Below are 13,354 nucleotides of genomic sequence, written 5' to 3' on the forward strand. Positions count from 1 at the left end.
ACAAATATGAAATATATATATGTATTTCCAAATATTCTGCTGTAATATTTCCATACGCAAAATAAATAGAAAGATTAATTTCTATAAACAAACTATACGTGTCGTTCACATATCCTATAAAAAAAGAACAATCCCTTAACATATCGTTCCACCTACACTTAACAAAAATGATAACTCTACTCTGCGCTTAATTTGGATAATTTGAAGAAAATATACATTTTATTATATTATTTAATAATTTGCTTCTCCTTTTGCCTATCCTGAGTGAGAAAAAGAATCGATCTATGATGCCTGGAAATGCATCTTTTTCTCACATTGGCTGTGGGTGAATCTTTCGATATTACAGTACTGAAGGCATAAAGAAGGTAACAAATGCCTATCAACTGTGTGACAGTGGTTTGCTCCATCGCTGTTGCAACGCCCAACACTTTATTGTATTTCGTTCCTTTCGTCAAGTTGTGTCCGTTCGTATTCGCGAAAACATGCCGCGTTGTTTGATCAAGTCGATGACAAGATACAGAAAGACCGATAGCTCTTCTGAAGGTAAGAAACATTTCTTCGCTGTACAGTAAGCTACAGTATGTCCAGAAACGACGAATGATATTTTAGCGTGGTTATGAAAAAGGAAGTACGTATGTATATCCTGTAACTCGTAAAGTTGTTGAAAAAGATGAATTGCGTTTCTTGCCCTGAATCTCAAGGTCCACTTTTAGCTAGACATTCGTTAATGATAATTAAACAATTCGCATATAGAGTGCGTAATCTATCGTACAAGAAGAGAAAAAATTTGTTTCATAAGACTTTACCAGTGCATCCCCCTCTCTCCCCCAAACTTCTAGCACATATTATACGTTATTCTACTCGTTTTCACGTGTTGAATACGAATATTGTATTCGTTTTAGTCGGAGATGATATATTGCCTAAAAGTTCGTTAGATACAGTTTCAACATCGAACGTGTTTTCCTTGAAAGCTAACCCAAATCTACCTTAAAACTAACTCAAAATCAAACGTAAATCTAATGTAAAAATTTGATGGTAGGAAACGGAAGGTACGTATGCCGAAGGAAAGATGACAACCATAAAGTGTATTAGCTTGGCTTTCCACGTTTGTAATTTCTTTGTATTTTTGGCACGTTTTTGCCCGTTCCGCCAAGAACGAATGCGATATTGGTATTCAGCGTGCTAAAACGAATAGAATGATGTGCATTATGTGCAAAAAGCTTGGGGACACTGGTAAAGTTCGATCAACTGTTTTTCATATATTAATAGAGGCAGAATTACCATGGACGCCGCCGTCATCGGTTGATGCGAAGAGAAAACATCAGACCAAAGATAATTCTACGAAATGTAGTAATATATGGACGTCTTCAAAATTACCAATCGTAACACGGTATACGTTTAACAAAGAAAACACTATGTTGTGGAATAAAGAATCTAATGTAGACGAAGTAGAGTTAGGGATGATAAATTTTTCCGACATCGAAAATACGATATCGTCGACTACTACGAATGTTTCCATGAATACCAATCAGGTAGTGATTGACCCTAATAATAAACAAAACGTGGAGAAAGTGCAAATACCATTGACATCAAATTCCGAAAAAGTAGAGTATCCGGTAAACGTAAGTAATAATGAAATCAAGGTGGCAGTAAATTTGAATAGGACGTTCAATGAAACCGAGAATCAAACGACCTCGCAAGCATTATATCTTACTCCAAATAAGAAACAGATTGATTCCCAAAATCAGTATCTGGGTGGCAATATGAAAACATCGGGGGTGGAAAACCCACAAAATTGGAAACGAAATAAAACTATGCATTATTGTCCCTATTGCCGCAAAAGCTTCGATCGTCCGTGGGTGTTGAAGGGTCATCTTCGCCTCCATACTGGTGAACGACCTTTCGAGTGTCCAGTCTGCCATAAATCTTTTGCTGATCGGTATACAATCCTTCCTTGTTTTCGTTCAATATTTATCGGTACACCACAAACATTAGCACGCGTTACGAAGAATACAAAGATTTTGTAATTTTGTTGATATGTAATGATTATGATAGAAAGTTTTTAATGAAAAATGTATAAGAATGAAAACGACAATCAGATATCTTGATTGCGTAATCCGTGCGTAATGTGTTAATTCGTGCATCTCTTGAAATGATTTATTTTTTAATAAATTAAGAGGTTAATTTTATTGATTTAATTGTATTGTTTTATAAAATTAAGGCTACGGTGTGACGTATATATTTTGTAGATCAAATTTACGTGCGCATCAAAGGACACGGAATCACCATCAATGGCAATGGCGATGCGGGGAATGTTTCAAAGCATTCTCACAAAGACGATATTTGGAACGACATTGCCCGGAAGCTTGTAGAAAATATCGAATATCTCAAAGGAAGGAACAAAATTGTAGCTAGAAGACAAATTTTATTTCTTTAATATAAACATATTTATATAGAGAAATGTATAATATTATACATTAAATATATTTCGTTAATTAATTACGTAAAATTTGAATTCGAAATATTGTATTGTTATTCTAGTATAAATATGTACATATACTATACAATAGTATGATACAACCATAGAACAACTTTTAACTTTTTCGCCCATATTATTTCCCTTGGGTCAACTTTATAAATTTCAATAAGTAAAAATATTAATTATATAATATTAAGACAAATTCACATGTTTCTTTTCTACGAATAATAATTGTTTTATTTATTACCAACGATAGAAGCATTTGAATCGACAAAGGATATGACATCGAAATAAAAATTCGAATAGCTTGATCTTTATTTGTTAACTATACATATTCTTTGAGAAACAAAGTCTCATTCAAAAATATTATGTAATTCTGTATTTACTTTTATTTGAGATTTTATGTAAGTAGTAACAGTATTAATTGAATTTGATTTATTTACCGTCGCAGCTTTGTGGCTCCCCGTAGCGTTAATTTTACGAATGTTACACACACACACATATATATATATATATATACACACATGTATATAATAGACCATTATAGTCTTATAGCTCCCCGTAATATGAATATTGGCACGATAGATATGAATTGTACAGTAACGTAGTCGAGACAATGAATAAAGAAATTTTAGTCATAAATTGATTGATTAATTATCATAATTACATATTATCATTGATAGATATATATACCCACTTGTTAATCTGCATATTTACTTTTATTATTAAGTTCAAGTCTGTTATCCAAATTATTATTCGATTAAAGTGTTGAGTAGTTCAAATCTTAATTAGTCGGGTATATTTCTCAATTATTTAGAGCTCCATGGGTAACAACCCAAATCCGAATTCCCCAGACGAACACATAATAAATATACCGATAAATGTTGGAGCACGAAAATCCAAGTGACACGAAGTGAAGTTTTCTAAAAATTATCAAACAAAAGGAAAATAATAAACTAGCTAACTAACTAACTGTAACGATAAATGGATCGGCATTCGATCGAGTAAGTTCGAGATACAACACGAGGTACGATTTAAGAGTGCGCCTTAAAGCCTCGCATGAAATTAGGCGTCGTCATCGATAGAGTGCGCGCAATAATGTAACGGTTTCTAACCTAAGTGATTTTACTCTTTCATGGCGCATGTCGTGTACGTTCAACGAGGAATAATTATCACCCGCATTTGACGCAGTGCGTTAGTCTCATATTACTAACGGAAAAGAACGTAATATAGTGCCGCGTATTACGCGATACGCTTTCCGAGCAAGTAATCCGTGTTAGTGCTCCGTAAGAAAGAACGCGGCGGTTAAGCACTGCAAAGAAAACTTGACATTGGAACGGCCATTTTGGCGTGTTGTTTCCTAATCGAGTGCTCGGCTCAGCATCGATATCCATCCATTTCAAGGCAAGTAGCTCTGTACTATATAAAAATTTTGTTAAACGAATGATTTTGCATTTAAGGGAATTTCGTTTTTCGTTCGGTCGTGTACATATATTCAGAAAGATTTTGGACTTGTTCTATAGAAAAGAAAATTGACTTTGCACAGATGGTCTGTACTCTGTTTTTCATCCTGCTCACAAGTATGTCTGACGGTAGTAACGTGATGTATTAACATCGACCACCAGATCAATCTTATTAGTATATTGAAAGTATGCCGTATAAATAACATGCGATTATAATATTATAATTACGATTATAATTACGATTTTCTGTTGAATATGCATATGTATAATATATAAAAATGTTACCAATATCTTAAACTTTCCGAATAAATTATCTTCGTTTTTCTCATGGATGTGATATATTTGGTAAACTTCGTTTAATTTACTTCGTAAACAATTTTGTGTATTGTAATTGCTGTTTTTGTTAAAAGTTATATAAAGATTATGAAATACATTGAAATGATTGCAGTATTAATGTTATATTAATGTTAAGGCAATGTATTATAATTTTCCAAAATTCCGTTTTATGATATTATGTTTTAATTTATAAATTTATTTTCATGTTAATTCATAATAATTTTATAACGTTTTAAATGTTAATGGTGTTGTGAAATCGATATGTCTAAATGTAGTATGTATATGTTCTTCAAAATTCAAAGTTTTTCTAAACAATATCAGTAGCCAATATTGAACTGTTAAACTTCCTTATAAGGTTGAAATACATAAAAACTAGTATTCTTCCAATCAGTATACCTATGATGTTTACATTCTATTGTGATCTTTTCAACAGGTCACATATATTGATATTGCTTTTTGTTCTATGAACGTGTTAATGTTCCATTTATGTCTTATACTCGCAATTTCAAATAACTTCATGGTAGTGTTTATTGTTTATTCTATTATAGTTAAACAGTTAATTGTGTAAGACATATTTATTATATATTTTAAGTAAATATTCCATTTATAAAAGAAAATTTATATTTTTAGGAAATAGATAATATTTCATCATTTCCAAAATGATGACAGAAACACATATAAATTCCAATCATGTCCTAAATTCTGGTTTGAATACCAAATCAGAAATAGACAAAATGGACGATGTGGGTTGGAAAGCCAAATTAAAAATTCCACCAAAGGACAAACGAATTAAAACTAGTGTAAGTTATATATTATAATCATTCTAATTTTACTTTAGTTATACTTTATTCACTAATAAAATTCTATGAATTTAGTTATTTTATCTATTTCTGGCTTAAATTACTAATAAAAATGTTTACATAAAAATTTTTAGGATGTTACTGATACTCGTGGCAATGAATTTGAGGAGTTTTGCCTAAAACGAGAATTATTAATGGGCATCTTTGAAAAAGGTTGGGAAAAGCCTTCCCCAATTCAAGAAGCCAGTATTCCTATTGCATTATCTGGTAAAGATATCTTGGCCCGTGCAAAAAATGGGACTGGTAAAACTGGGGCCTATTCAATTCCAGTGCTAGAACAGGTTTGCATATAATTAATTGCTCTAATATAATTAATTATGTTACTAAAACGTTTCATTGTGTTAACTTTAATATTGTTATTATTAATATATCACCTTAGGTTGATCCACGAAAAGATGTGATTCAGGCACTAGTACTTGTACCCACTAGAGAGTTAGCTCTTCAGACATCGCAAATTTGCATTGAACTGGCAAAACATATGGACATAAAAGTAATGGTAACTACTGGAGGAACAGACTTACGGGATGACATTATGAGGATTTACCAGACAGGTTTGTATCTAATGTATCTTTTTATAAGAACTAATTATAAAAATTAAAAATATTTTACTTATGATGTAATTCGTTTTTAGTACAAGTAATAATAGCAACGCCAGGAAGAATTCTTGACCTTATGGACAAGAATGTTGCAAATATGGATCATTGTAAAACTCTAGTTTTGGATGAAGCAGATAAACTACTGTCGCAAGATTTTAAAGGAATGTTGGATCATGTCATTTCCAGGTATATATTCTAGTATATAATTATTGATGATATCTTTTTATATTATATATATTATTGTACTATAATTTTTATTGTCATGAATATATTTAGATTACCACATGAACGTCAAATACTGCTGTATTCAGCTACATTTCCCCTGACAGTGAAGCAATTCATGGAAAAACACTTAAGAGATCCATATGAGATTAATTTAATGGAAGAACTCACATTGAAAGGTGTAACACAATATTACGCCTTTGTACAAGAACGACAAAAAGTTCATTGTCTTAACACATTGTTCTCCAAGGTAAGGTCACTGTAAGGTCTGTTTGTTTTACATAATATATTTAATATAAAAATTTACTGAAATAAATTCTATTTCTTTTTATCAAGTACTTCTGCCTAATTTATTTTTTATTTTTCAAGTTGCAAATAACACAAAGCATAATATTCTGCAATTCAACACAACGTGTTGAATTACTTGCAAAAAAGATAACAGATCTTGGATATTGCTGTTATTATATACACGCGAAAATGGCGCAGGCACACCGAAATCGCGTGTTCCATGATTTTCGAGCAGGACTATGCAGAAACTTGGTAAGTGTGTAAAATTATTATATTATTAACTAAGTAAATTGTATGTGCTTATTGACTCTTTTTTTTAATGAAAAAGTTATCGAAGTTTAATTACAATGTTTAATTTTATGGGAGAATTTAAAGTTATATATTAATGTATTATCTACAGGTGAGCAGTGATCTGTTTACTCGTGGTATTGATGTACAAGCTGTGAACGTCGTTATCAATTTTGACTTTCCAAAAATGGCAGAGACATACCTTCATCGTATCGGCCGATCAGGACGATTCGGTCACTTAGGTATAGCAATTAATCTAATCACGTACGAAGACCGTTTTAACTTACATCGTATCGAACAAGAGCTTGGAACAGAGATTAAACCTATTCCAAAGGTAATAGATCCAAGTTTGTATGTAGCAAGACCAGAAGACAATAATAGCATGGAAGAGGGTAATGTGTCTAAGTAGTTTCGATACATCATCATGATGTTTATATGCGCTCAAAGAGTTTGAAGTGTTAAATGGTGATTGTGTGACTCGTACATGTAAGGCATACATTGCTATGCTTTGAACTCACAGAGTGAAACATTATTTCAGTCTGAAAAGTATTGTCTGGGGTGTTTAACAGTGTATAAAGACAAAACAGTGCTATGAACATTTAGATTTAAAAAAAAGTGGTCTATATAGAAAAAAATTGAAAATTTCAATTAACATCATACTAAAACGGCGAAAACATGAATTACTTGTAAATAAGGCATACTGAGCATGAAACAGTGAACTCAGTGAATGAAGTGATGCGAATGCCGGTGCGAGTCATTCTTTGTACATAAATACATATAAATGTACATAATCTAAAGTGCGCGCCAGAGTCAAGCCATTATCAAGAGCACAACATGTAAACAAATAACATGAGTAACATAATAATCATTACATTTTACCACAAACTGTAAATATTACATGTGAGTATTCATCATTTTAATAGTAAATTTTTATACAATGGCTTCATACTTCCAAGATTTTTTTGTTCCTTAAGAAAAATGTGATGGGATATGTGATTTAAGAAAAAACACAGCATAATGAGAGTAAACTACAGTTTAATGCTGTTTGTATCTGAATACCATAAATGAATCCATATACCCATTACTTTTGCATTACCATACTTTACATATAAATTCTTCTTAAATATATGATCACAAATTCTAAATATTATATCGATCTTAATATTTGATCATGGCTTGATTTTGCTACCTGTCAATGCTGTCATACAACTCTGAAATTCAAATCACTTTTCAAAAAAGGCGAGATAATCTTTTTTCTTTCTGTAAAGTGGTAATAGACTGTTTTAAACTTAATCTGATTTTTTTTTATGAAATTGTGATTGAGAGTCAGAAGTTGTAAAATTGACTAGTTTTATATAATTATTTTTTATAAATAACTGGCTGGTGGCATTTGTCGAAGTTAGGGATTCTATGTAAGATGTCTATTAAATATTTGTGTCTACTGTAATTCAAAATTGTTCCATCAATTGATATATGAGTAATGACATTATCTAGCAAGGATTCTTTGTTACATTTAAGACACATTTTAGGTAAAACTACGAATATAAGCAAAAATGTACATATTGTAGCATAATAACAATATCATTTTCTGCAACAGATAAAGACAACTGCCAAAATATAATGGAACGTCAGCATGGAATCCCCTTTTATTCTTGGTTTTTTTCTTTGATATCTGTGTACATGTTAACCATATAAAAAGGTAAAAAAATGTAGACGCATGTAAGAAGTAATTTTCCATAAAGTAAATTTCTATTGTTAATATTCTCCCATGAACGAAAAAAAGTGCACCACCAGCCAAGACGACCTAGGTTTATGGAACGAAATGTGTATACATTAATAGGCAATAGTAGCATATTTCATATTTGAAGCAAAAAATTTCAATGAGAGATATTAATGAGAAAAAGGTGATGGAAAACGGTTTGGAATGCCTTTAGACTTATAATATCAGTTTTGACGGATATTTTGCTTCTGCGGTGGAGGAAACAGGAGAGATGTCCTATGACGACTAAGATCTTGACTGCTGGAATGGAGAGTTAGTATAGTATAGTATGATATTAAAAGTATTTGAAATTTTGCTTTAATACAAATATGGAACTAAACTTAATTTTGAATATCCATCTAATAACGCGATGGATTTTTATATGTGCAAAATTTTTAAATCTGCATGAGATAAAACATTAAGCTTTCTAATCAATATAGTTCCATGTAATGTCAATATAAAATTAATATGTAATTATGCTTATTACTTAAAAACTTTGACTTTTAATTTAATATTTCGTATAGATGACACATATAAATACAATCATAATGAGTACGAATATTTGATACAAGAGTTCTATGCACTGACTCGTACGCATATCAAAGATGAAACGAAAAATCCTTTTCGTTTTCCGTTTTCATTGCCCATAATAAAATTTAAGCACGTTTTTAGTGTATGGGGTAATGCGGTTTTTGCACAAAACATTTTATATAATTCTGTTCTATGTAAGAAAGAGAAAATGATATGCTGTGAAATTATTAATTATCTGACGTATTATAAATTCTCTCTTGTATCCGCTATCTGAGCATTAATGCTGTGATTTAGTATTATAGTATTAAAAGCATTAAAAACCGTTTTTCTGTGCTGACACAAATTATAATTTCATACGTACGACGTTTCAATATTGAAAATGTGTCTGTAAACGCACGTATCAGGGTGCAACAGCATTATCTATCGATTTACACTTTTTTGCCAGTTTGAGAAAGAATGTGATTTAAGAAATTCGTTTATTATAGAAAATCTCGAAACAATTGAGTATAAGCGCGCATCGTATTGTTGCAAGAATCAGGCATTATGATGCTTGGAACGATAGAAAAAAGAGCCAGTTAATGGTAGAGAATCAATGTGTAAAACGTTCTTTGCCATGTTGGAATATAGATTCCAAAGTGGAAAGAAAAAAATTAGTTACAAAAATTGGCGGTGATTTATTGAAATAATTACGTAAGCGTTGTATTTATAACAGTTTGGAGAGAAACATATAGTGTTTTTTTCATTGTGGCTCTATCTTTTTACCGATTATTACGTTTTTTTTTCATATACGAAGTTACTTACGCTGAGAAAGAAAAAAGAAAAAGTGCATTTTCACCAATTGGATATATTGCATACAGTAAAATCGTATATGAATTCCGTTCTAATATTATATTGTAATCCTTTTTTGTTTCTCTCGGTCTCATTCTTTCATATTTTATTATTTTCTTCATACGGAAACATGTAATTCAGTAAGTCGGACAGTATTTTGGATAATGTCAGTTCTAAAACAAAAAGAATACTCCTACATATTCACCACAAAAATTTTACTTTTGTGTTATATATATTTGTGAAAGTTCTATCATGGTTCTTTTCGCGAAGTTGTACAGACTAGGAAGACGTTCGTGTGTTCTTGGTCTTATTGACTTATAATTTAAAGCACCATTAGATCCGATACCGGAATATTTTGTGAGATATATTTTAAATCAATCTTTAAGAGAGTCAAGAATGTGCCAATGAGGAAAGAAAGAAAGAAAAAAATGTTCTTAAACACGCTGCATGGAACTGTGCCTAATAATTTTATGTGCATCTTGATTATTTCGTAAAATATTGTATACGTGTGTATTTGTTTATTTAGCAATTTTGCAACTGTGTCGAGCTATAACGGAAACGATAACTGTTGCAACATAAGCGAATCATAAAACATGTGACTAATTGGGAATGGTCATTATAGTGTTTATCTTGACTCTTTTGAAAGACTGATATTCGTGTGAAATAAAAGTATAAATCTCTAATAGAAGCAGGGTGATAAAAAGAAAAAAAAATTGCTGAATGCAATGCTATGCGTATAGACTGAAGGAATAAATATATATTTGTTTTGTTCTATTATTGAAACTACGTCAAGTAATCTTAACTTTAAAGTTACGTCATGCTCCATGTTGTACATGGAATTTGAATCTGCAGAACCATAGAATGCATGTAATACATATATACATACATGTATTTCTTTTTGAAGCCTTTATGGGATTGCTTGTACAAGAGTCATATAGTAACTTTGTTCTTCACCATCTTGCGAGTGTTCCCTCATGTCTGTCGCATAGATAATATTTCCAAGTGAAGTTCCTATACCTCATCTTGGAGAAGGAAATACCCTTGATGTGGAAACAATTGTGTGAGGGCACCTTTGTAGCGATGTGTTAATATCTGGATTATGGGATACGTAAGGGAAAACCCTTGTCATCATCCTAAGGGTTAATAATAATCTTTAAGTATATACGATTTACTTCGTATGTGTAGTGAAGGAAATAACATCTTTACGAGACTGTGGAATGTTATATTCGTGAAACAATCTCGTACCTTCGTTGCAATTTTCATTGGTTTTAACAACCAATGCCAACGAGCTGCAACACTATAAAATAAAACATACTTTCACAATAGGCGAAAAACATATTTGGTCTCGAACGCGTGTCCGAAAAGTATTTTGTAGTCCACGCAGCTCGTTTATAATGTTGGGACAACATCTCCAACAATCCGTGCAGAGACTATTAAAAAGAAGAAGAAGGTGAAAAAAAAAGAAAAGAATTCGTAAAAAAAAGTACCGTCAACATTCTATTTATAACAACTATGGTAATTCATTTTCCAAAATCTCATTTTAATAGTATCTGAACGTCGAATATTCCTGAGCGACGGTACCTCGAAAGAAACACATATTTTGCAAATTGTACCCTTTTCCGTATTGTTCACAAACAATGCAACAATTCTTCATGACACGTTCAAACGGAATTGGTTTATCCTTTGACAAAGAAAGAGAAAGAAAAAAAAGAAACTCTTGAAATACGAATTCTCTTGTAAATGCAAGTCGTACAATATCGTATATTTGTTTCTAATGTTTTATACATGAATATGTGCACTTTAAAACCTTTTCATTCGCAAAGCAATAAGTGTCATATATTTTGAGACAATCGCACGATATTGTTCGGATTGCATGAAATTAAAAGATAAAAAGAAAATAAAAAAAAAAAAAAAAAAAAGAAGAAAGGAAAAATGAAAAATGAAAATCATAAGAAATCGTATGATCCTTATCTGATCGTATGTGTTGATCGAATGTTTTTTGTATCTGAAATTTTTAAGCATTTCTGTAACTTGAGAACACCACCCCCTCTGTGTTGTTATGTACGTTCGATAACGTGAAATTGATCGCGTGCGAAAACAGAATCGAAGAAAAAAACAAAAAGATGAGATTATCTGTTATATATCAGGAACATAAATTGTTTATTTCTCAATTGTAAAGGTAGGTTTGTGCCTGAATTACGAAAAGAACCTTTTTTATTTGTTTTTCATTTCTGCAAAGCACAGACCCGATCTGATGGAAAAGATTAAAAAAAGGAAACAATAAAATTAAAAGGCATGTCAATGAATTTTGTTTTCGAAAGGAACAAAATAGCAAAGAAAATTTGATCCTTAATAAAATTTCCGGTTCAGTATACCACGTATATTTTCTTTCCAATCTGTCCTATTTAAATTAATCATAAAATAATATTGACATGTTAAATGTGTAAAAAATATTATACATACAAGCATGTGTTTTATACGAACACAAAGCGGATAATTAGAAAATAATCTCTACGTGTAATTACGTATAGCTGAAGTGGATAATCTATCCAACGAATTCAAAAATATCGTGGCTAAAGCTAGCTGTATCGGAACTAATCGTACAAGCATTACATTTATCTTTTATGAATTTTATCAGCTGCTATTGTTTGTTTCGCTTGCAACAAGGACGAAGAAAATCAGCTTCTTCAAAGATTCCGACGATCGACATTACGTGTCGTGGTCAATGGAAGTGTTCTAAATTGAAAAATTGGAAGTATGTGAATTTATTACTTATTTCATATTATCTCATATAATAATATTTTTTAAAGGGAGTTGAAGATTAAATCGCTTAATGTCGTTGAAAATAATATTTTCTTTAATATACTAATCTCAAGATTTTTCAAACTTTGTTAGTTGGATGTTTTACGGGTAAAAATAAAAAAGAAACATTACGCAAGCATAAGGTTTGATCGTTTGAATATTTATTAAAAAATGATGACACAAGTATATAATATAAAAAATATAATAACCAATTGATTTTATTACTGTGAGTTTCTTATTTTATATGATAATAAATTCATCGTATTTCATTATCATAATTTAATAGAATTTCTTTGTTTTTTCATGGAACGATTTAGTACCGAGATAGTACCTATGCAAACACAGATAATCTACGAATAACTCGAAACGAAAGCCGTATAATATAACTTAATTTTACAGTTACAAAAATGTTTGAACTCGTGTCTCACAAGATTAGTGATCATCGATCGAAATTAGACTAGAAGTTTCATTCACAAACGATAAATCCTCCGAACTGTTTCGCGCGATTAATCAGAAAATATTTAATGGCGCTTGCTAGGATCACTCGTGTCCTCTGATCGGTCATGGTCGAACGGGAATATGTGTTGGAAATATAATTCCTGGTTAGAAGCGACAAATATTGATACGATCGTGCAAATACAATTCCATCCTTGTAATTACATTCATCTATCCATATAGTATAATCGCGAATCTCTGTTATGGATGATCGACACGACAGCATACGAGTGTACACAAACGTGCGATCTACCGATTGCTCTCCAGAGTATATATAAATTATATCACTCTGAAGCATTCTTTTCTTCCTGGAACACCGGCGAAAGACATGAAATAATACTATCAGCGATCCAACATGACACCGGTGTTGTAGCAACCAATTAACGGCCGTCTGTGATAAGTATTCA

The 13,354-nt window shown here is 31.4% G+C and overlaps 2 protein-coding genes across 2 annotated transcripts; both read left to right on the top strand.

The window, feature by feature from the left end:
• The first annotated feature begins 417 nt into the window (after positions 1-417).
• On the top strand, positions 418-2,437 carry LOC126877830 (zinc finger and SCAN domain-containing protein 20-like). Its single transcript, XM_050640326.1, has 4 exons — positions 418-543; positions 1,270-1,511; positions 1,683-1,939; positions 2,250-2,437. The coding sequence occupies exons 1-4, from the start codon at positions 483-485 to the stop codon at positions 2,413-2,415; spliced, it is 726 nt and encodes a 241-aa protein (XP_050496283.1). The 5' UTR covers positions 418-482; the 3' UTR covers positions 2,416-2,437.
• A 1,149-nt stretch (positions 2,438-3,586) lies between these two features.
• LOC126878318 (ATP-dependent RNA helicase me31b) lies at positions 3,587-12,024 on the top strand. The gene is made up of 8 exons (XM_050640990.1): positions 3,587-3,883; positions 4,909-5,078; positions 5,213-5,419; positions 5,518-5,689; positions 5,770-5,920; positions 6,011-6,206; positions 6,326-6,496; positions 6,645-12,024. Exons 2-8 carry the CDS (start codon positions 4,938-4,940, stop codon positions 6,939-6,941), a joined length of 1,335 nt encoding a protein of 444 aa, XP_050496947.1. The 5' UTR covers positions 3,587-3,883; positions 4,909-4,937; the 3' UTR covers positions 6,942-12,024.
• Positions 12,025-13,354: the final 1,330 nt, after the last annotated feature.

The sequence above is a fragment of the Bombus huntii genome, chromosome 2, assembly GCF_024542735.1.
Source record: "Bombus huntii isolate Logan2020A chromosome 2, iyBomHunt1.1, whole genome shotgun sequence".
Taxonomy (NCBI): domain Eukaryota; kingdom Metazoa; phylum Arthropoda; class Insecta; order Hymenoptera; family Apidae; genus Bombus; species Bombus huntii.